Source organism: Hemitrygon akajei, chromosome 5 (genome assembly GCF_048418815.1).
Source record: "Hemitrygon akajei chromosome 5, sHemAka1.3, whole genome shotgun sequence".
NCBI lineage: Eukaryota > Metazoa > Chordata > Chondrichthyes > Myliobatiformes > Dasyatidae > Hemitrygon > Hemitrygon akajei.
In genome coordinates, this window is record NC_133128.1 from 52,581,872 (window position 1) to 52,605,289 (window position 23,418).

At 40.3% G+C, this 23,418-nt stretch overlaps 1 protein-coding gene across 2 annotated transcripts in view; it reads left to right on the forward strand.

Annotated features, from left to right (window-relative positions):
• The first annotated feature begins 1,812 nt into the window (after positions 1 to 1,812).
• The window catches only part of rpgra (retinitis pigmentosa GTPase regulator a), an 86,344-nt gene continuing 64,738 nt past the window's right edge, over positions 1,813 to 23,418 (forward strand). For both annotated transcript variants that reach the window (XM_073045561.1, XM_073045562.1), the window contains exons 1-5: positions 1,813 to 1,893; positions 16,581 to 16,706; positions 19,557 to 19,649; positions 20,072 to 20,134; positions 21,961 to 22,119. In XM_073045561.1, coding sequence (XP_072901662.1) covers positions 1,848 to 1,893; positions 16,581 to 16,706; positions 19,557 to 19,649; positions 20,072 to 20,134; positions 21,961 to 22,119 — 487 coding nt within the window. In that variant the 5' untranslated portion in view covers positions 1,813 to 1,847. The remainder of the gene's footprint in view (positions 1,894 to 16,580; positions 16,707 to 19,556; positions 19,650 to 20,071; positions 20,135 to 21,960; positions 22,120 to 23,418) is intronic.

A 23,418-nucleotide genomic window follows, 5' to 3' on the forward strand; every position in this document is an offset into this window, starting at 1 on the left:
CTGTGGGGTCTATAGGACACTCAAAACTGCTGCGTAGATTGACAGTGTTGTTAAGAAGGCGTATGGTATGTTGACCTTCATCAACCATGGGATTGAGTTCAAGAGCTGTGAGGTAATGTTACAGCTATATACGATCTTAGTTAGACCCCACTTGGAGTACTGTGCTCAGTTTTGGTCACCTCATTACAGGAAAGATGTGGATACTATAGAGAGAGTGCAGAGGAGATTTACAAGGATGTTGTCTGGATTGGGGAGCATGCCTTATGAGAATAGATTGAGTGAACACGGCCTTTTCTCCTTGGAGCGACAGAGGATGAGAGGTGACCTGATAGAGGTGTACAAGATGATGAGAGGCATTGATCATGTGGATAGCCAGAGGCTTTTTTCCAGGGCTGAAATGGCTAACATGAGGGGGCATAGTTTTAAGGTGCTTGGAAATAGGTACAATGGGGATGTCAAAGGTAAATTTTTCACACAAAGAGTGGTGGGTGCATGGAATGCACTGCCAATGAAGGTAGTAGAGGTGGATACATAGAGTCTTTTAAGAGAATATTAGATAGGCACATGGAGCTTAGAAAAATAGAGGGCTATGCATTAGGGAAATTCTAGGCAGCTTCTAGAGTCAGTTACATGGTTGACACAAATTTGTGGGCCAAAGGGCCTGTAATGTGTGTAGATTTTTAATGTTTAAGATCATCCACTTTATTTCTATACTCCATGCATTGAGATAGAACAGTTTGAGCACTGCAATTGCGGCCCTTTTTGATTCTGCAACCCTAATGTATGGATACTCACACTCTTGGCTGCAATTTTATCCTATCTACCCGCCCTTCCTTCAGTCTGATTGCATGCTATCTTTGCTTTTTTTTTTTACCAACCATCCTTTCCTGAGTCCCTTCACCCCAGTTCCCACCCCCCTGCCAAATTAATGTAAACCCTCCCCAACAGCTCCAGCAAACCTCCCGGGAGAATATTGGCTCCCCTTGGGTTCAGATGCAACCCGTCACTTTTGAATAGGTCACACCTCCCCCAGAAGAATCCCAATGAACCAAGAACCTAAAGCACTGCCCCCTGCACCAGTTTACCTGCAAACAGTACTTTCAGGTGAGGTAACACCTCACCTGCAGATCAGCTGGGGTTGTCTATTGTGTCAGGTGCTCTCGATGTGGCCTCCTCTACATTAGTGAGACAAGTCGTAAATTGGGATACTGCTTCGTTGAGTACCATCCTGCAGAAGCGGAAAAAACGACTTAATTCCTATTCCCATTTCTGTTCACGTCGTCTTGGCACAAGGTGAGGCCACCCTCTGGGTGCAGGAGCTACAATTTATATTCTGTCTGGTTAGCGTCCCAACCTGATGGATTAAATATCGATTTATCCTTCTGGCAAACAAATCTTCCGCCCTTGTCTGTTCCCTACTCTGACCTTTTACCTCTTCTCACCTGCCTACCACCTTCCCCTGTGCCCCTCCTCCATTCCTTACTCCTGTGGTCCACTCTCCTCTCCTATCATATTACTTCTTCTCCAGCCCTTTACCTTTCCTCCCCACCTGGCTTCACCTGTCACCTTCCAGCTAGCCTTCCTCTCCCTCCTCCACTTTTTTCGTTCTAGCGTCTTTCCCCTTCCTTCCCGGTCCTGGAGAAGGATCTCGGCCCGAAACGTAGATTGTTATTCATTTCCACAGATGCTGCCTGATCTGCTGAGTTGGGATTTTGTAATTCACGGGGACGCCAGTGACCGCAGTACACCTTCCCGTCCGCCAGATGGCGGTGCGGCCGCCAGTTTCGTTGCCAGGGGCCGGTGGGTTTGTTTACTTCCGGGTCGGCAGCCGGCGGTAGTGGGCGGAGATGGCGCTGGAGCCCGAGTCTGAGCCCGATGCTGAGGATGTGCCGGGTGAGTGAGGCTGATGGCAGCGACCGGGTGGGCAGATGAGCTCAGGCCCGGGAGCATCGGGCAGTCCGAGTGTTGAGAGATCGCTGTTGCATTAACTGGACCGTCAGCTGTGAGACTGATGGGGGGAGTGGGGCGGCAGGTTAGTATTGGGGAGATACCTGATTGAGACGGAGAAATTTGAACAAGGCTGCAGAAATCGCAGAAAGTTACTATTCGACCTATTGAACTGTTACCGTCCTGCTTCTTGCCTCACTCTTCCATTTGAGTGATATGTCAATGACCAGGTTAACTGTTCCCCCCCATCCCATGACCGACTGAGAACTTCCAATATTTTCTGTATTATTTCTCCCCAATAATTATACGCCCAAATTACTGTAGAATCGTAGAGAAGGGAACCCAACCGACCATAGATGCTGAAACTTGTAGTCAAAAAAGAAGCAATCTGCTGGAGGGACTTTATGGGCTAGGCAGTATCTGTTGCGGTAAAGAAATTGTCAACATTTCGGATCAAAACCTGTCATCAGTGTTGATGCAAGGCTTTGTCCCAAAAAATTGATAATTCCCTTCCCCAAAAAATAGTTTAAAAGGCTTTTTGACTTGCCAAGTTTTTGCTGCCTTAATGCATGACCAATTAAGTTAGTCCCGTTGCAGACCGATCATCCCATAGTCTGCAAATTATTTCGAGGTTTACTGTTGAATTTGAATCCATTATTCCTCAGTCGGTCCATACTGAGTCATAACTGGAAGTTGTATAAAATGGCTTTTCCTCACATAGTTGTTTCACTAATTACCTACAGTATGTCAAAAGCAAAATGCTACAGAAGTTGAATAAACAAATTGTATAATGTACTGACATTCCTATAGGCAGCACTCGTAGAGAGAGATACTGAGTTAATATTTCAGCTCAATAATATTTCTTCTTCACATTCTGGAATTGTTCCTTCGGATTGGAGATGGCGAATGTGATTCTACTGCATAAGAAAGAAGGGAGGAAAAAATTCGGTAACTTACAAAATGTTAACCTAATGTAAATTATAGAGAATGCTAGCGTCTGTACTGATTATAATAACAACACAACTTCGTTGAGTCAGTGTAGTAAAGTAAATTGAGTGAAGTGAATTCTTGTTCAACTAATCTACTGGAGTTTTTTAAGGATCTAGTAACTAAATAGATAGGAAGAATCAATGGATGTGGTGTATTTGGATCAGAATCAAGTTTAATGTCATTGGCATATGTCATGAAATTTGTTGCTTTGTGGCAGCAGTACTGTGCAATAAGTAACAAAAAACTATCAATTACAATAGAATATAGACATTCAGTGGCCACTTTATTAGGTACATTCATACACCCGCTCATTAATGCAAATATATAATCAGCAACTTATTGCATAAAAGCATGCAGCTATAGTCAAGAGGTTCAGTTGTTCAGACTGAACATCAGAATTGCAAAAAATAAGATCTAAGTGACTTTGACCATGGAATGATTGTTAGTTCCAGACAGGGTGGTTTAGGTATCTCAGAAACTGCTGATCTCCTGGGATTTTCATGCACAATAGTCTCTAGAAGTTGCAGAAAATAGCATGAAAACCAAAACAAAACATCCAGTGAGTGGTGAAAATGTCTTGTTAATGAAAGAGGTCAGAGGAGAATGACTAGACTAGTTCAAGCTGACAAAAGTGACAGTAACTCAAATAACAAAATGCTCCAAATGTGGTGTGCAGAAGAGCACATACATATGTAGGGCTGTTCTGAAGATGTCTAGTGTATGTTTTCAGATTCCTGTATCTCCTCTGGATAGGAATGAGAAGAGAGCATGTCCTGGGTGATGGGGGTCCTTTATGCTGAACCCAACTTTTTTGAGATATTGCCTTTTGACGATGTTGATGCTGGTGCCCATGGTGGAGCTGGCTGAGCTTGCAACCTTCTGCAGCTTTTTCTGATCCAGTGCAGTGGCCACTCTTGACAAGACGGTGATATGGCCAGTTAGAATGCTCTTCACGGTACATCTGTAGAAATTTGCTGGAGTCTTTCATGACATGACATATCTCCTCAAACTCCAGATGAAATACAACCAATCACGTGCCTTCTTTGTAATTCCATCAATATGTTGGGCCCATGTTAGATATTCAGAGATGTTGGTGCCCGGGAACTTGAAATTGCTTGCCCTTTCCACTGCTGACCCCTCAATGAAGACTGCTGCGTATTCCCTCAACTTCCTTTTTACAAAGTCCACAATCAATTCCTTGGTCTTACTGACGTTGTTGTTGTGATCCCACTTAATCAGGCAATGTATCTCATTCCTGTATGCCCCCTCGTCACCATCTGTGTCTCATGTTTACAGTTATGGTCTGGAATTAGATAAGCTTCATTCTGCCAATTTGCAGATGAACAAACAAAAATGTAGACTTTTGATGAAGACAAATGTAGATAAATGCAGGCTTTGAAGGAATTTCTTTGAACATATTGAATTAACAAAACTATGTTTTGTAAATCACTGTAATTATGAAACATAGTATTTTTTTCTGGGCTTCCAGTTCAAAGGAGAGAGAAAAATAAACATAGTTTAAAAGATTATATAACATGTACAGTTTTTAATTTGAAACCTTCATTAGAAAATAGCACAATTTTTCAGCCATCTATGGGTCATCTATGTTGGTTTCTTTATGACACTGTCAAAGAAGCCAGATTTTTGTTGAGATAACTTGGCCAAGTATGACAAAAGAGCTGAATCCCAGATATGGGACTGAAGTGATTGCCTATGATAAGATATGACAATGCACACAGGCAGCATTTAATTGAATGTGGCATCAGGGAACTCTGCAAAAACTGATCTCCATGGGAGTTGAGGGTAAGACAATTTGGGGTTTGGATCAATAACTGAAACAAGGAAGATCATTGTGCTTGTTGGAGATGACACATCCTAGCTTCAGGATATCGGTTATTCTTCACAGTAGCTTTTTGTGCCAAAGCATGATCATTGGCCATGATCAAGTATCTTGTTACCATTTTAATTTGTATTTTCATTGATGAATGTATTGTATTCAAATCTCAGTTGCTAAGTAGATGAAGTAACCTGTGCCAGCATACAGCAAGGCTTAAAACAATATCTGGACATGGGCTGATGCACAGCAAGTAACATTTGGACCACAAAACTGCCAATCCAATGTGCAGTTCCAATAAGAGAGAGTTGATTTCTAAATGGCATATCATGTCTCTGTTATGCTAAGGGCTGAAAGGATATTAGAACACCACCACCTGTATCTTCCTCTTCATGTATCACACCATCCCAGGTTTAAATCGTGGAGCTCTATCCCACGGTATTGTGGGAGTACTTTCAGAAGGACTGCAACACTAAAACATAGTGACTCACAACCACCTTTAAGGGCAGTTAAAGTTCAAGTTTAATTGACATTCAACCATACACTAATACCCAAGAATACAGCTGAAGAAAAATAGTGTTCCGCAGGGACCAAGGTGCAAAACACAGTACCAACAGTCATACACAGCACAAGGCACATTTAGCATATATAAGATAGCAGCCGCATACAATCTCACAAAAAATATATATAATATAACCCAAGTGCCTGACTGTCACAACCTGTAGTTTGACGGTGCATGGATGTTGTTGGCAAGAACAAGCCTGTAGCAGTCTGCATATGAACACAATCCAGCTTGTCTCCACCGAGTGTACACTGGAGGACAGCACTAATAGGAGGGACCAGGTCCCAACCCAGCATGGAAGTCATACCATGCCACCTCCGGCGTCTCTCCAGGGAGGCTGCAACAGGCGATCTTGTGGCATGAGGCCTAGTCTGCGACTACAACCAACTCCTTCACTGTTAGTCTTTTCAATAAATCAGTGAACAAGATTGCAGTATTCTACATAACCAATGCCCCAACAGGGTCTGTAATCACAGGAGAAATGTCCAAGACAATCACTCACTGTTAGACTGAACACCGACTTCGCACACCGACTCCAACGCCTTTCTGTAGCATGGCCCACCCAAGTCCATCTCCTACAGCTTTCTGCTTATGGAGTGGACCTTCAGTACTTGAAGTTTTTAATATGCAGCAGTGCCTTGTGACCTTAAAACAAGACATTTAAAAAAGACAATAACAACTTGGGTTGAATAAACACATTGTAAAGATTGGGGAGGGTGCTGTGTCTGAGCAGGCCACTATCATACTGGAAGAATGGCTTTCCCAGCAATACCAAAATCCTGAAAAATAAATAAAATAAAACTTAGAAAACAAGTGCTTGCTTGCTGACATTGTTATGTAAATACTGTTGTGTACACGATGTCGTCAGTGTTGACATTCATACCATGCTTCAGGTAATGACAGTACTCAATCTGGAACTTTATGAAATACTGTGTTAATGTGTGTAAAGGGGAAGAATAGTTACAGAAAGGTTAATTATGTAAACACAAAGTACACTGCAGATGCTGTGGTCAAATCAACACGTACAAACACGCTGGAGGAACTCAGCAGGTCAGGCAGCATCCATGGAAACGAGCAGTCAAAGTTTCCACGGATGCTGCCTGACCTGCTGAGTTCCTCCAGTGTGTTTGTAAGGTTAATTATGTAATGGTTTGACATTTCCATTATTAAAGCCAAATGAATGTTATAGGGTGAGTGAAAAATTAGTTCGACCTTGTGCCAGGAACATTTATAACTTGGTAATTTGGCCAATTAACTTGAAATTCCCATTTTAAATGACTTTGTAGCTACATACAGAGCTAGAGACAACGACATGCAGTCGGTAAGTCATTTCGAGGCTAGTTTATTGAAACTTCGTAGTGCTGGCTTTTAATCCCTAGTTCCCGCCCTCTCCGGGTGGAAATGACATCAGAGGTGCATTACCAAAGTCTTTCCGCGCATGTGGGCTATTTGTGAGCCGGTTTGCCTGCGCAGAAAGTGGATTGCCACATAACTCCCCCCCAGAATCGGCGATACACCCCCCAATGTCCACAGTCTGGATCAGTCTCTGTTTGGCTGTCTGCCTCTGCGCCGCGGTGCCTGAACCTTGACCGGCTGCGCTAAGTCCACATGGGCTGGTTTGAGTCAGTCCACCGTGAAAACCTCCTCTCTCCCCCAATGTCCAGAACGTACGTGGACCCGTTGTTCCTGAGCACCTTGAACGGCCCCTCGTACGGCCGCTGTAGTGGTGCCCGGTGTGCGCCCCTTTGCCGGGCCTGGTCTGGTTTGCTGTTGGGCGTGTGGTTTGGTAATCCGACCGACGGACACCATGCTCTCCCTCTTGGCTTTCCACAGCACGTCCGCCCGGGCCGCCAGCTTCTGGGGGTCGCTGAAATCTGTGTCAGCCAGCAGCAGATGTACGTCCTTGGGCAGTTGCTCTAGGAACGCTTGCTCAAACATGAGGCAAGGCTTGTGTCCGTCAGCCAGGGCCAGCACCTCGTTCATTAATGTTGATGGCAGTCTGTCTCCCAAACCGTCCAGGTGCAGCAGGCGGGCACCTCGCTCACACCGTGAGAGGCCAAAGGTCTCAATGAGCAGCGCCTTGGATGCTTCATATTTGCCTTCTTCCGGGGGCGACTGTATGAAATCCGCAAACTGGGCGGCTGTCTCCTGGTCAAGGGCGCTCACCATGTAATAGTAACACGTGGAATCAGAAGATATCTGCCGAATCTGGAACTGGGCTTCTGCTTGGCTAAACCACACGCGTGGTCGCAGCGTCCAGAAAGTCGGCAGTTTTAGCGAAACTGCGTGAACAGATGAAGAGTCGGTCATCTTTGGTCCAAATCCCGTTTGGACCGTCGGGGTCACCAATGTAGCTATGTACTACATTCAGAGCTAGAGACAACAACATGCAGTCGGTAAGTCGTTTCGAGACTAGTTTATTGAAACTTCGTGGCGTTGGCTTTTAATCCCTAGTTCCCACCCTCTCCGGGCGGAAATAACATCAGAGGTGCATTACCAAAGTCTCTCCCTGTGCGCGGGCTATTTGTGAGCCGGTTCACCTGTGCAGAAAGTGGGTTGCCACAACTTGACATTTACATGGATTAGTCCTGGATTGTAATATTTTGTTGCATTTGAAGGGATGGGACGTTTTGGGATGAATTTCAAAAGGCTATCATATCCCTTTTCAGACCTTAACATGTGCATATTTCAGAAGTAGATAGATGTCAAGCTACCCCCCAAATCAGCATTTTGAAAATGCAGTATCAGTGAAGATGAAGATGTGTACAAGTGATCTGACAGGGATTGTCCTCATCGGCATCCAGGCAAGGTCTTGGTGCTTGTTTGAAAACCCTGATGACCTTGATTATACTTAGAGATATAGAAAACCTACAGCACAATACAGGCCCTTCAGCCCACAAAGCTGTGCCGAACGTGTCAGAAATTACCTAGGGTTAACCATAGCCCTGTACTTTTCTGAGCTCCATGTATCTGTCCAGGAGTCTCTTAAAAGACTCTATCGTATACGCCTCCACCACCGTCGCTGGCAGCCTATTCCACGCACTCACCACTCTCTGCGTAAAATAAACTTAGCCCTGACATCTCCTCTGTACTTACTTCCAAGCACCTTAAAACTGTGCTCTCTCGTGTTAGCCATTTCAGCCCTGGGAAAAGCCTCTGACTATCCACACGATCAATGCCTCTCATCATCTTATACACCTCTATCAGGTCACCTCTCATCCTCTGTTGCTCCAAGGAGAAAAGGCCGAGTTCACTCAACCTATTCTCATAAGGCATGCTCCTCAATCCAGGCAACATCCTTGTAAATCTTCTCTGTACCCTTTTTATGGTTTCCTTTCTATATCCTTTGTATAATGAGGTGACCGGAACTGAGCACAGTACTCCCAAGTGGGGTCTGACCAGGGTCCTATCCAGCTGCAGCATTACCTCTCGGCTCCTAAACTCAATCCCACGGTCGATGGCCAATGCTCCATATGCCATCTTAACCACAGAGTCAACCTGCGCAGTAGATTTGAGTGTCCTATGGACTTGGACCCCAATATCCCTCTGTTCCTCCACACTGTTGAGAGTCTTACTATTAGTACTATATTCTGCCATCATATTTGACCTACCAAAATGAACTACCTCACATTGCGTCCTGATGAAGGGTCTTGGCCCGAAACATCGACTGTACTTCTTCCTATAGATGCTGTCTGGCCTGCTGTGTTCCACCAGCATTTTGTGTGTGCCACCACACACTTATCTGGGTTGAACTCCATCTGCCTCTTCTCAGCCCAGTTTTGCATCCTGTCAATGTCCCGCTGTAACCTCTGATAGCAATCCATACTATCCACAATACCCCCAACCTTTGTGTCATCAGCAACCACCCTATTGGTCCATCACCTTTTCAGGCATGGCTTTATAACATTCCTTGTAGAACATTGTCAAATTTATTTGTGTTCAGACTATGTTCTTCTACGTGAACTTTTCTGTAAGGGACAGGTGGTGTAGCGTCAAGCAGCTGAAAGGAATGTTTTGTGGCAATGTGACCCAAATCATTTTCTTTCACATTGGGGACAGAACCTCAACATATTGTGACTTTTGATGCTTGTACACGGGACATACGCATAAGCCCCTGCAGACCCAATAGCTATAAGAATGAGAAGTTTTTTGGGTATTTCTTCCCTCCTCCTCCAGGCATTTGTATGTTATATCGCTGCAGGCAATTTAGGTTTGATATCCAGATGAAGTGGAAGTTCATCTCAATGCAGTGGGGGAACAAGGTACAGGATGCTGAACACCTAACATCAGGTACAGCAATACAGCAGTTCACAACTGAAGACCAGATACTTTCCTGCAATTAACAGGAAATTGCTTTTTCCATATTCACAGTCTCCTCTTCACCTTGACTGTATATTCAACTAATTCTTGTTGGGTTTCCACTGTTTGAACCATATTCCCAGTACCTTCAAATAATCAAGATTGATTTGCATTGATTATGGATTAGTTGCAAACCAAAAGTGGATCTGAATGTGTGGCTGACATTCTCCATTTATGAAGAGGTTTTGACTTGACCACTCTCCTGTATTGTCACATTTCTTATGAGCCTTAGTTAAAAGTTACACCTAGTTTTAGGATCACTCATAAGAAATATCCATTCCACAGCCAACCAGTCAAAGCCCCTTTTGGTGTTATTTTTTAATATTAAAAGTGCCTTGTTATAATATCTTAAATAATTTCTAGCATTTTCTGAGTGGCAGATATTGAGGTAAACTGTTCCTCTCTTGTATTGCTTTTGGACTAAAGGAATTATGGTTGTTATTTTCAATCATGAGTTTCCTCCTTCCAATTTTCAACTTGGAAATGAGATTTGCATGAGAAATGAAACCAGTTCTGAGATGATATTTGTATCATTTCCAGTGAAGACTGAAGAAAACCATTTAATTCATTTTTTTCAGATTATTAGTTGCCCAAATTTGCATTGTAACTATTATCTATTGAAACTCTTAATATCTGTATTTTAGATTCCTGGCTACTTTATCTTGTACTCTAATTTTTTTCTTTCATTGTTCATCTTGAGTCATTATTTGCTTTTAAATGTTCAATCCATTCTTCTGATCTGCCACTTTGTTTAATTATGCTTTATCTTTTGATTCATTATTATATTCTTATTAAGTTGTTTATTCACCGGTGGTGAAACATTCTCTCTGGAATATTCTGCATGTTCTAAAGATCCCCATAAATGTCTGCTAATGTATCTTGATTGAACAATCCATAACCTAATATATAATTCATTTTTGCTCACTTTGCTTTCATGGCCTCAAAAACAATTCCCCATCTAGGTTTGTTTCTGTCCATTTGATTTATCACCATTCCTTTCTGACAAGTTCCTGTTTATTCTTCCTTTATAGTTAGTCCTACCATGTGGTTTCTGTTAGGGAGTCTGGACACTTTTCACAATAACTTCCTTCTTTAATAATTTCTTACCTTCAACCATAACAGCTCTGCATTCTCGTTTCCTTGGCTTGGTTTTAAAATAAAGAGGGGCAATCCATCATTACTTAACAACTTGTTCTTCCAAAAATGTGCTGAACCTTTCAATATTCAAGTCTCAAGCCATGTCATCCTGCAGACATTCCTTTGTGAAGGGCCTGTAGGAATATTTGCACACAGCCAAATTCTCACCTACACTGATACTGCATTTTTAGATGGCTGAATGTTGACTGTTTATTCCTTTTCACAGATGCTGCCTGACTTGTTGAATTCCTCCATCATTCTGTGTGTGTTACTCTGGATTTCCCAAATCTACAGAATCTCACGTTTTTGACTAATTGATCATTTGATGGCTATTTGATCATTTTTGATTGCATGTTCAGTTTATGAATTTTATTTCAACTATATACATTCAGATACATACCTTCAATTTTATTCTTTTACTTTTGTAGCCATTAGTCTTTTCTACAGGTTTATACTTAGATTTGTACACCCTATCCCATCCTGTCAGCTTGTTTATTATTTACTTGTTAATACTTGCCTGTCTAGCCTTATCACTATGATTGACCACATCTTGACACCTTTGATCCTATGCCCCACCATTAATCTTAAAATCCTCTATTTTCCTAGTTATGTAGCTCATTAGAAGTCTGATTTCAGCATCGTTCAGGTGAGAGCCAACCCAAAGATTTAATTCTTACTTTCACCAAACCTGTCGCCAGTGTGCCTTGAACCCATTTTCATGCTACACACCTTTGAGATATGCATTCATTTCTCCAATTTTATTTGTCCTTAACTGATTACCATGTGGCTCAGTTAGAAATCCAGAGTTAATTCCCTATAGCGGTCTGCATCTTAATTTGGTGTCTAGTTCCTCATATAGTCTATGCAGAAACTCCTTTTTCCTGTCCGTCAGTTTCTCACTCTCATCCAAACAAGTAAGGGAATCTCAAACTCATCGGACGATTACAAAGACAGAGACCCCTGCATCTTGACCCTTTGGTATTACTTGCATTACTTGTAGTTATATTTGTTGTCCCTTATCATTGATGAAATCGGAAGAACCTCTTGTGGTGTGCAGGCACCTCCAGGTGTAAGGCATCTTGGTAACTCCACTCTTCCATTCTTAACCCTGATAAGTTGCAACTAATTGATGCCAAGCTACAAACACTAGTTGCAGATGAGTTTGCATTTTTTGCTCACATTGGAATCCAAGAACTCTCATACATAGGAACAGTAATATTTGTTCTGTCATCCTTAATACTAAGTACTTATGAAATTACTTCTTCCTTCCTCCTTTCATATATTTTTATTGTTTTAACCTTTTACCCAAAATCACTAAAGAGTTAATTGCCCCAAATTTTAGCATTTTGAGAGCTACATGTATGTTTACTGTTTGCTTATAAAGCTTTATTTTTCAATTCAGTGCTGTCTTGTCTTTCTGTTAAATATGTATACAGTTGTACTGATCTATACTGGCTGTGCTGAAGAAGGGGGGGAAGTAGCTGATCTGCTTTGGTGTTAAAGTCCATGACAACTCATCTGTAGTGTTGGATTCAAGAAAAAGAAGTTAAGAAAGATGGATTGCAGTAGAAATAATCAGGTTTTATTTTGTAGTTTCCAAGAAAAGTCTTGGAATAGAATAGATAATATGAGGGGCCCATAGAGCTGTGTGGGGCGGCCAAATGTGGGAGTTAATGCTTAACTGAGATACTTGAAATGAATTGAAGGCATCTGGCAGTGACATTAACAATACTTTTTTAAAATCTGCACTGTAAGTGTTTCCTCATTTAACCAATTAGGCGAAAATTCAGCTTGGATAAATTTGACTATTAACTGTTTGCGGTGGATATTAATGTACTGAGATAGTGTTTTTTTAAAAGAAAATATAGCTTAATTAAAACCAAATAGCTATTATACAGCTTTTGGTTGGTATCATATATGATTTATTTTTGTCTTCAGTTTTTTTTGTAATTTTATTGGTTTTCATTAGAATTACGAGTGACCTTTAAGCAGAAACCCCTGAAGCATTAACCTTACCACAGGAGCATTATTTACTTTGAAGATGCTGTAATGAGAGAAATGAAGCATGATGTATTAACATACATTAATGTAAGAACATTCAGACGAACATATAAGGTAGGAGTGGGAGTAGGCTGCCTGATCCCTTAAGCATGCTCTAGCGTTCATCATAATCATGGTTGATCTTGTACTTCAGCTCCATTTTCCTCTATTATCCCTATATTCTTTGATTCTTTATTACCCTTGAATCTATTGGTCAATGAAAAAGGATCTAGTGCTTTCCCAGTGTATATGACGAATAAACTCTTCTTGGGCTTCCAGCTGGGTACAGGTATTGATTATAACTGATGTTTCGATGACAAACTCTGCCATCTTTGAAGAATATTTTTAATTTATTTATTTGTACCATATATATCTACAACTTGTATGTTGCATACATATATTATTCCATTCTCGTCATCATTAAGGATAGTGAAGAGAATGGTGCCATGACAGAATGCTGCTCATTCACCTTTTAAAATGATTTCTTTTACAACACTCCTATCCCAGTTGCTGAAATTGTGTGTGACCAAATAGAATCCCAAAGCCCAACTGGCAAGACCGCTGCAAAGGTATGTCGAGGATCATCAGAGTGGAGACACAAAGGGTTCTGTGAATTAATACTTTAACAATGCCCTTCCAAAATGCTCTGATCTAATAAACTATTGTTGATATGCAATCAACAGGGGATGCACAGAAATCTGCACATTTCGGGATCCCTTGGACCTGATTGTTTTTAACCATTAAGAATAAGTGTTGGTTTCAGCACAAGGTTTTGTTTTGATTGTTCTGTGGGACTTTATTTTATTTGACATGGTGGTCTTGATTCAGAGGCTCTTTTGAATCTCGATTTCTACTAGTACAGAACTTGACTCATAATGCAGTAAAATGTCATCTTGCATGTTATGCGCAAAAGGAAGCATAATCTTTGAATGTGTATTCAATTCCTCTGGCAATAAACAATAACATTTCCTAAGATTTCCTAATTGCTTTCTGTATTAAATCGGCTGTAGATGAGTGTGTCCCCACTAATTCATTCAAAGTGTTCCCCAATCAGAAGCCCTGGATGAATCTTGAGATCCGAAATCTGCAGAGTGCCAGATCAGAGGCCTTCAGGTATTGAGACCAAGGAAGCTACAAGACGTGCAGGTATAATCTCCGGAAAGCCATCTCGTGGGCAAAGTGGAGATTTTGGACCAAACTTGAATCAATGAAGGATGCCTGACAGCTGTGGCAGGGCTTGAATGCTATCACTTCCTACAAAGTGAAATCAAGTGACATGTGAGACAGCAGGGTTTTGCTTCCAGATGAGCTCAATGCCTTTTTTGCTCGCTTTGACCGTCAGAACATGGGGGAATCATTGCAAACCCCCACTTCTCCTGATGATCCTTTGATCTCAGTATCAACTGCTTTCAGGAGGGTGAATCCAAAAGAAATAATTGGAAAGGGCAGCTGGCCATGTACTAAAGACCTATGCTGACTAACTGGCTGGTGCATTCATTGAGATCGTTAACCTCTTGCTTTGGTAGTGTGTGGTACCCATCTGCTTCAAGCAGGCTTCAATTATACCGGTGCCCAAGAAGAACGTGGTGACTTACCTCAATGATTATTAACAGTGATGAAGTGTTTTGAGAGACTGGTGATGAAACATATTGGCTCCTGTCCGAGAGGCAACTTGGATCCACTTTAATTTGCCTACCGGAGCACCAGGTCTACAGCAGATGCCATCTTATTGGCTCTTCACATAACCCTGGAACATTTGGATAGCAAAGGTGCATACCTCAGGGTGCTCTTTATCGATTACAGCTCAGCATTTAATACCATCATCTCCTCAAAACTAATCAATAAGCTCCAAGACCTTGGCCTCAGTACCACCTTGGGCAACTGGAATCTGGATTTCCTCACTTGTACACCTCAGTCAGTTCAGATTGGCAACAACATTTCTTCCACGATCTCCATCAGCACAGGTGCACTTCAGGGCTGTGTGCTTAGCCCCCTGTTCTTCTTGCTTTACACCTATGACTGCGTGGCTAACCACAGCTGATGACACCACTGTTGTGGGCTAAGTCAAAAGGTAATGAATCAGCATACAAGAGTGAAATTGCAAATTAGGCTGAGTGGTGTCATAACAACAACCTTTTACTCAATGTACATCTGCATGAAATGCTGTTGTAGGAAAGCAGCACCCATCAGCAGAGATCCACACCACCCAGGCCGTGCTCTTTTCTTGCTGCTGCCATCAAATAGAAGGTACAAGAGCTTCAGGATGTGCACCACCAGGTTCAAGAATGGTTACTACTCCTCAACCATCAGGCTGCTGAACAAAGAGTAACTACACTCATTTGCCCGTCCATTGAGGTTCCCACAACCAATGATCTTGCTTTAAGGACTCTTTATCTTGTGTTATCTAATGTTTTTCTTATTTATTGGTATTTATTCATATTTGCATCTGCACAGTTTGTTGTCTTCTGCACTCTAGTTGATCTTTCATTGATAATGTTATTGTTACTATTCTATAGATTTGCTGAGTATGCCCACAGGAAAATTAATCTCAGGGTTGTATATGGTGACATATATGTCCTTTGATAATAAAATTTACCTTGAACCTACTAGTTGCTGTTTGTAAATTACACAGCAAGGCACTCACATTGCTCTGCAAGTCAGAATACTGGAATTCTCTTCCTCTAAGTATTATGATGTACATATAAATTCTGAATGATCGTAGACTTCATCACGGATAGAATATTCTATAATGCAAATTGTTGTGTAGTGCACAATGACTATATAGTCTATGATCAGTTTCACTATTTATGAATGATAATTTTTGGTTTGAAGGTTCCTTGAGGTTGTCATAGCCAAAGGATGTAGTGGGAATAAGCTCCCACTACCTAGTAAATGCTCCCAATGGTCTCAAATAGCCTCTGACAACCAAGTCCAGCTCCTGGCCTTTATGTGTGATTTAGCTCTAAAGCCCAGCAGGACTGCATCTGACAGGAGAAAGGGCAAAGGTGGGCTACTGGCACCTTAAAACCAGTCGCTTTGGGCAGATGGGGCTTATTAGCCATGGTTGGCAGCTTATCTAGGGAAAGGAAAACTCTGATTTCAAACCTCCACTGCCTTGTGGAGGTTATACCTGATTATGGGGAAGGCTTTGGGAGTAAATCCCGAAGAAAAATCTGGAAGTGGAGTCATACATTGAATTCAACACCCCTGCAACACTGCTGGTGCCAAACTGTATCGGCCTTTGCCGTTCCTTTGGATTCATCAGTTGCATGGAGAGGGTGAGCCTGCTGCATTGGCAGCAGCTTACTCTCCATTTTGTACTGTTATGTACCCACAGCTAGAATGCAACATCCATGGTCGACCCTGACTAACTGAGGGCCTTAGGTTTGTAAAGAATTTAGCATATAAATGGAAAACCAGTAAATGAAACATACATTTTTTGTGAGTTTAGTAGTTGTTTAAAAAATAGAAGAGTAAGAAAGAAATGGAAAAATGTTGTGGAGGCAAGTGTGATTTATTTTTGTTTATTATTAACACATTTAGATGAAATTGAAATATTAAAATATAGATTACCCTGTATCCACACTGGATTTGTTTCATTAATATTAGATAGCTGTAGAACATTTGAGAATTTAGTTTATAATTTAGTTGGCATGAACATGGGCAGTTGGTTCAATAGTTCCTTTAAAATCTAATTTATTTTTATTTCAGATTCAGGAGCTGTTTTTACATTTGGCAAAAGCAAATTCTCAGACAATGTGCCCAGCAAATTCTGGCTGAAAAATGACAAAGCTGTTGCAATCAGTTGTGGGGATGAACACACTGCACTCATAACAGGTAAGCTGTTAGTTCTATGGATTTATTTTTCCTCTACATGCAAAGCTTTTCCTTTGCCTTGAGCTTTCAATATCAAGCAATAGAAAATGGTTATTGAAACAAGTACAGCATTTATTACTTAATTAATTTAGTTTAAAAAAGCACTGCAAACTTTTTAAAGTAACTATGTTGGATGGTGTTTTCTGGTACTTTTATCACCTTGATAAATTGCCAAAATATAGTTGGTGGCAGTATTTAAAGGACATGATGCCTTCTGCATCCATCCTGGAACTTGACCTCAATAATTCTGTTTTACTACACATAAATCCCTTTGCTAACTATTTATGATGTGAGTTTACATAACCGTAGAAGTGATTGAATGAGATAATTTCTTTCTTGGTCAAATACAGTAGAAAAACATTTGTCACCCTACTTTGTTCCTAGCTCCTAGACTTCCATCATAACGATGTCTCATATCTCAGATTTCCATTAGGAGGTTTGATACCTAATTTCTAACTTTAGAACAAAATGTATCTCTGTGATAGTTGCACTACCCTTTACATTTCTAATGTTTGCTGTGAAACAATTAATTTCTGATATGCAGTTGTAAATTCCATCACTTCTCAGTGTTCTACTGAAAGCAATGGGTGGGAACTAATGCTGGAACCTGAGCCTCAGCACCTGTGTTTCATAAGGGTATGGTGAACTAGCTGACGTTAGCTAGCAGCAAAGAAAGTAGATGGATTCCTGGCAACTTAAGGGACAAAGTGATTGATAAATTGGCAGGAATTCAATTTCAGGTTGATTTAATATACTTGCTTGAACTTGGAGAACATGGATGCTAGATAAGGACAGATTTGGACCTGCCTGTGATATAATTACCAGATAGTCTGCTGTCACGGTTTGCACATCATTGAACTATAAAATATTGTAGTTGGGAACTCCTGTCTATGGATTGGGATCTCAACAAAAGTGAATTACTTTAAAAGAAAGTGGGATTACAGTTGGTCTAAAAAAATGCAATTTCTGAGGATGTTGAAAGTCAACTGTTGAATTAACTGCTTTCCAGATTTTCATCTTTTTTCCTCTTTAAGGTTCTCCATAATACTTGGACTTCCTGATGCAGAAGGTCTTCCATTTGTCATCTTTCCTAATATCTTTTAAACGTTCAGCGTTAAATGTTTTTGATAACGTTTGATTAAGTATGAGAGAAATAAAAATGTTTGAGTTGAAAACATTTTTCTATGGTTTAATTTTTAGGTTTTTTTACATAGCAGTTTTTGTGTAAATCTTATTTAATTGAAGAAATATATTCATAGGGTCATAGAGCAAGAAACAGACCCTTTGGCCCAACTGGCCCGCTCTGACCAACACTTCCATTGCCTGTGTTTGGTTCATATCCCTTTATACCTATCCTACCCTTGTATTTGTCCACATACTTATTAAGTGTTGTTTATGTACTTGCCTCAATTGCTTTCTTTGACAGCTCTATTCCTATACTGACCAATCTTTGGTCAAAAAGTCACCCCCGGGTTCCTATAAAGTTTCCTTCCTCTCACCTTAAATATATGTCCTTTAGTTTTTGATATCCCAGCCTTGGGAAAATGCTATGCTTATTCACCCTGTCTATGGCTCTTGTAATTTTATACACCTCTTTAAGATCACTGCTCAATCATCTATACTCTAATGAAAAAGGTTGCAACCTGCTCAACTTCTATCTATAACTCAGTTCTTTGAATCTTGAAAACATCCTCATAAATCCCTTCTGCACTCTTTTAATGGCACCTATGTAACGTAATATCACAAATGCGTATTAGTTCAAGAAAAATAAGTGAGTGTTTAATTCCCCAAATGCATTTGGCTTGAGTATTTTATTCCCTAGTGTCTGCTATTGTTGCTCATGGTCAGTTGCTAGGTAATTTGGTGACCTGATTTTTTTTTTCCATTTCCTTTTATAGAGAGGTGTTTATCCACATAGAAAGGGATCCTGCTTGTAGTTATGCAGTTCAATTGAACATCACTCTTTGAGAAGAATGAAAAATACTAGGGCAACAGATAGAGTTGGACCACTACAAGCCTTACTTGAGGGCTTTACACTGTGAACTGAATTAGTGTTTCTGGGACCTAAACAGAAAAATCAGATAACTAGCTTTTGAATGCTAAATGATTAATTTAGAAAAAAAATGCAAAGATAAGTTCAATGTTAAAAATTGATCTGAAATAGATAGATAGATAGATAGATAGATACTTTATTCATCCCCATGGGGAAATTCAACTTTTTTCCAATGTCCCATACACTTGTTGTAGCAAAACTAATTACATACAATACTTAACTCAGTAAAAAATATGATATGCATCTAAATCACTATCTCAAAAAGCATTAATAATAGCTTTTAAAAAGTTCTTAAGTCCTGGCGGTAGAATTGTAAAGCCTAATGGCATTGGGGAGTATTGACCTCTTCATCCTGTCTGAGGAGCATTGCATTGATAGTAACCTGTCGCTGAAACTGCTTCTCTGTCTCTGGATGGTGCTATGTAGAGGATGTTCAGAGTTATCCATAATTGACCGTAGCCTACTCAGCGCCCTTCGCTCAGCTACCGATGTTAAACTCTCCAGTACTTTGCCCACGACAGAGCCCGCCTTCCTTACCAGCTTATTAAGACGTGAGGCGTCCCTCTTCTTAATGCTTCCTCCCCAACACGCCACCACAAAGAAGAGGGCGCTCTCCACAACTGACCTATAGAACATCTTCAGCATCTCACTACAGACATTGAATGACGCCAACCTTCTTAGGAAGTACAGTCGACTCTGTGCCTTATATATATATATAAATATAGAATAAAGGATAAAAGCATGTGTTTTTTTGACAGAAAATGGCAAGCTGTATGTCTTTGGGAGCAACAACTGGGGTCAGCTGGGCTTGGGAACAAAGAACATTGTGAACAAACCGACGTGTGTAAAAGGTATGTAATTTTGCACGAACACTCATTTGTATAATGAAAAAGGAGCAAGAGCAGGTTGTTTGGCCCTTTGAGTCTCCTCCACCATTCACCGTGATCATCCACTTCAGAACCCAGTTTCTACCTTCTACTCATAAGCAAGTTATCTGGATCCTGAGTTTCTGCCTAAGAATAAACGTAATACTCTTTGGTGAAACATGTTTCATTATAAGAAAAACCAAGAACTGTTCTTATTCTGTGAGTGAAAGAGCTCCATAGTTATTTATTGCACAATCACTCTGTTCATGTGAAAGAAATTAAATTATTCTATTGGGAGAAAATATTTATATTTTAACTATATATTTCAGGTAGAAGAACTATATGATTTGTAGATTTAAAATGAGAATATCTACAACATTTCACTTTCAATAAATGCTTTGTTTTAGCGCTGAAGTCAGAGAGAGTGAAACTTGCTGCCTGTGGGAGAAGTCATACATTGGTCTGGACGGGTATGATAATTAACAGTTGATTCTGATTTTTCAAATACATAGTTGTAAACATTGTGCTATAAATTCAGAAGATTTGTACTGTAAACCATTATTGATGTTAAAATACACCAGTCATTCATTTTAATGTATAAAATCCTTATGTTTATGGGTCACCCATGGAACCACTTGTTTTGATTGGAATCTTCCCTTAATTAGTCTCTGTGCACTTGTTTTGTACTATGGAGTAATAAGGTTGGCAGTCTCTCCTGGAGTGAAATAAAATGTTTATTTTCTCTTAAAAAAAGTAGTGTGTTATTTATTTTTTTCAGAATCTTGTTTTTGTTGCTTCTTTGTTCCCACACCCACACTATTCTTAAACAGCTTCTTCCCCTCTGACACCAGATTTCTAAATGATCTATGAACACTGCCTTGTTATTCTTTTTTCTCTTTTCCACTATTTATTTTTGTAGTTTATGTCTTTGCTCTGTACTGTCATGTATCTCTGATAATTCTGATTCTTCTATTCCATTTCTTGATGTATTATTGTCACATGCACTGAGGTGCAGCTTTTGTTGTATGATAGCTAGACAGACCATTCCATAGATAATTACATAGAAGTAGAACAAAAGGAATAAAAAACAAAATGTATTGTTTCGGTTACAGAGAAAATGCAAGGGCCAAGACAAGGTAGATTGACAGATCAGGTATTCATCTTTACATTATCAAAGGTTTGTTCAAGAGTCTTATAACAGTGGGATAGGAGCTGTCCTTGAGTATGCTAGTGTGTGTTTTCTGTATCTTCTATGTCTTATAACATAGAACAGTGCAGCACAGAACAGGCACTTCGGCCTAGGATGTTGTGCTGGCTTTTTAACTTACTCTAAGATCACTGTAACCCTTTCCTCCCATAAAGCTCTCCATCTTTCTTTCTTCCGTGTGCTTATCAAAGAGCCTCTTTAATGTCCCTATGTATCGGCTTCTTCTACCACCTCTGGCAGTGTGTTCCATGTAGCTACCACTCTGTATATAGGGAAAACTTACCTCTGCTTTGAGTGTTTGAATCCAGTGAAAATGAAGGAATAATCATATTTTCAGATCAGATAGTTTGATGGAAGATGGGGGGGGGGGGAGGGGGGAGTGGTTCCTGATAACGTTAGTTGCTTTCACAAGACATCGGGAAGTGTAGGCAGAGTCAATGGAGGCAATATTTTTTTGTGTGCTAGATTGGACGACATTCACAACTCTCTGCAATTTCTGCAGTCTTGGGCATGTTAGTTATATTCAGGCTGTGAATAGGATGTTTTCTATACTGCACCTGTAGGAATTGATGTGACATATTTCTTTAGCCTTCTGATGAAGCAGAGGTGCTGATGTTCTTTCATAGCATCTACGTGGCTGGACTTGGACAAATTGTTGGTGATATTTACACATGGAGACTTTAAGCTCTCAACAATCTCCACCTCAGTACCATTAATGCAGACAGGAGTGTGTACTCTGCCCTGCTTCCTGAAGTAAATATTAGCTCATTTATTTTCCTGACATTGAGGTTGAGGTTGTTTTTTTGACACTGTGCCGCTAGGCTCTCTATCTCCTTCCTCTTTTCTGTTTCTTTGTTTGAGATCCAGCTTGCTACGGTGTCATTCTTTTTTGATTGGACTTGTTTCCGATGTTTAATGTTAATAGTGGGTGATATTTCACTGATTTGATATATAACCAATATCTTAAGATATAAAATAGTTACTGCCAACCTTAGTTTATCACAAGGACTTAATACAAAAATAATCGCAATTAAAGGTGCATTTGCAAGGATTGTTTGTATATACAATTGATGTCAATGTGTATTCCAGAGCAAGGAAATATATATGCTGCTGGTGATAACAGTGAAGGACAGTTGGGCCTGGGCAATAATGAAGAAAGAACGGTATTTCAACGTCTGGAGTATTTCAAGGATAAACAGAAGATTAAACAGCTGGCTGCTGGGTCAAATATTTCAGCAGCCTTAACTGGTGAGAAATAATGAAATATTATTCAGATTTGGTAACATTATTAACTATGTATGGATCAGAAAGACTTCATGGTTGTATTGTTTGAATAGTTCAGTAATAATTTTCTCTTGTGTTTTTACTACTTTTTATCAATTAAATTGTGAGCTTTGCTGGAAAACTTAACTTTTCTTGTTTGTGCCAGTAGGTACATTAAAACTTTGCAGATCTTTTGGTAAATGTGCTCTTAGAGTGCCATTAGGTGGGAAATGCTGAATGTTTAAACCCAGTGGAAATGAAGGGATAACCATATTTCCAAGCAAGATGGTGTCTGACTTGAATAGGTATCTGGGTCATGCTTCTGTGAATAAGCTGCCCGTGTTTGAACAGTAGAGGCCAAAGATTTTGGGAGAATATTGCTGAAGAATAACAACTTGCAGATGTTATACAAACATATACACAGGCATACAAATTTGGGTCAGGGTAAGATTAGAACATAAGAAGAGTACCTGTCCCTCGGCCCACACTGTTGTGCCAAATATATAAACCTACTCCATGATTACTCTAACCCCTCCCTTCTACATAACTCATAATCCTCCATTTTTTGTTCATCTATTGCCTATCTAAGTGTTTCTTAAATGTCCTTAATGTATCTGCCTTTATCACCAACTTCACAGTGCATTTCAAACACTTAGCACTCTCTGTGTAAAAAAAAAGCACCTCTGATATCTCCTTTAAACTTCTTTTCACTCACCTTAAAAGAATGTCCTTTGATAGTAACTATGCTTGCCTTGGGAAAAAGGTGCTGATTGTCCACTCAGCTTATGCCTCTCATAACCTTATACACCTTTATCAAGTCTCCTCTCAACCTCCATTGCCTCAAAAGCTCTAGATTGCTCAACCTTTCCACAATAGACATGTTCTCTAATCGAGGCAGCATCTTGGTAATGCTCTGCACTCTTTCTAAAGCTTTCACTTCCTTTTTGTAATGAGGCGACCAACATCAAACGTGTATTCCAAGTATGTGTAAGCTGAGCTTTATGGAGCTGCAATGTTACCTCACTGCTCTTGAACTCAGTCTCCAGACTAATGATGGACACACACTGTATGTCTTCTAAACCATTCTGCCATCTGTCGCAGAAACTGAGGCATCTGTGGATGTGGATCCAAGATTTCTATGGACCCCATACCTCATGACTTTCTGAATGAGTCTTTCATGCAGAATCTGTCAAGTGCCTTACCACATGTGTCTATGCACACCACATCCACCACTCTACCTTCTTTAATTAATTTTGTCACTTCCTTGAAAAATTCAATCAGGTT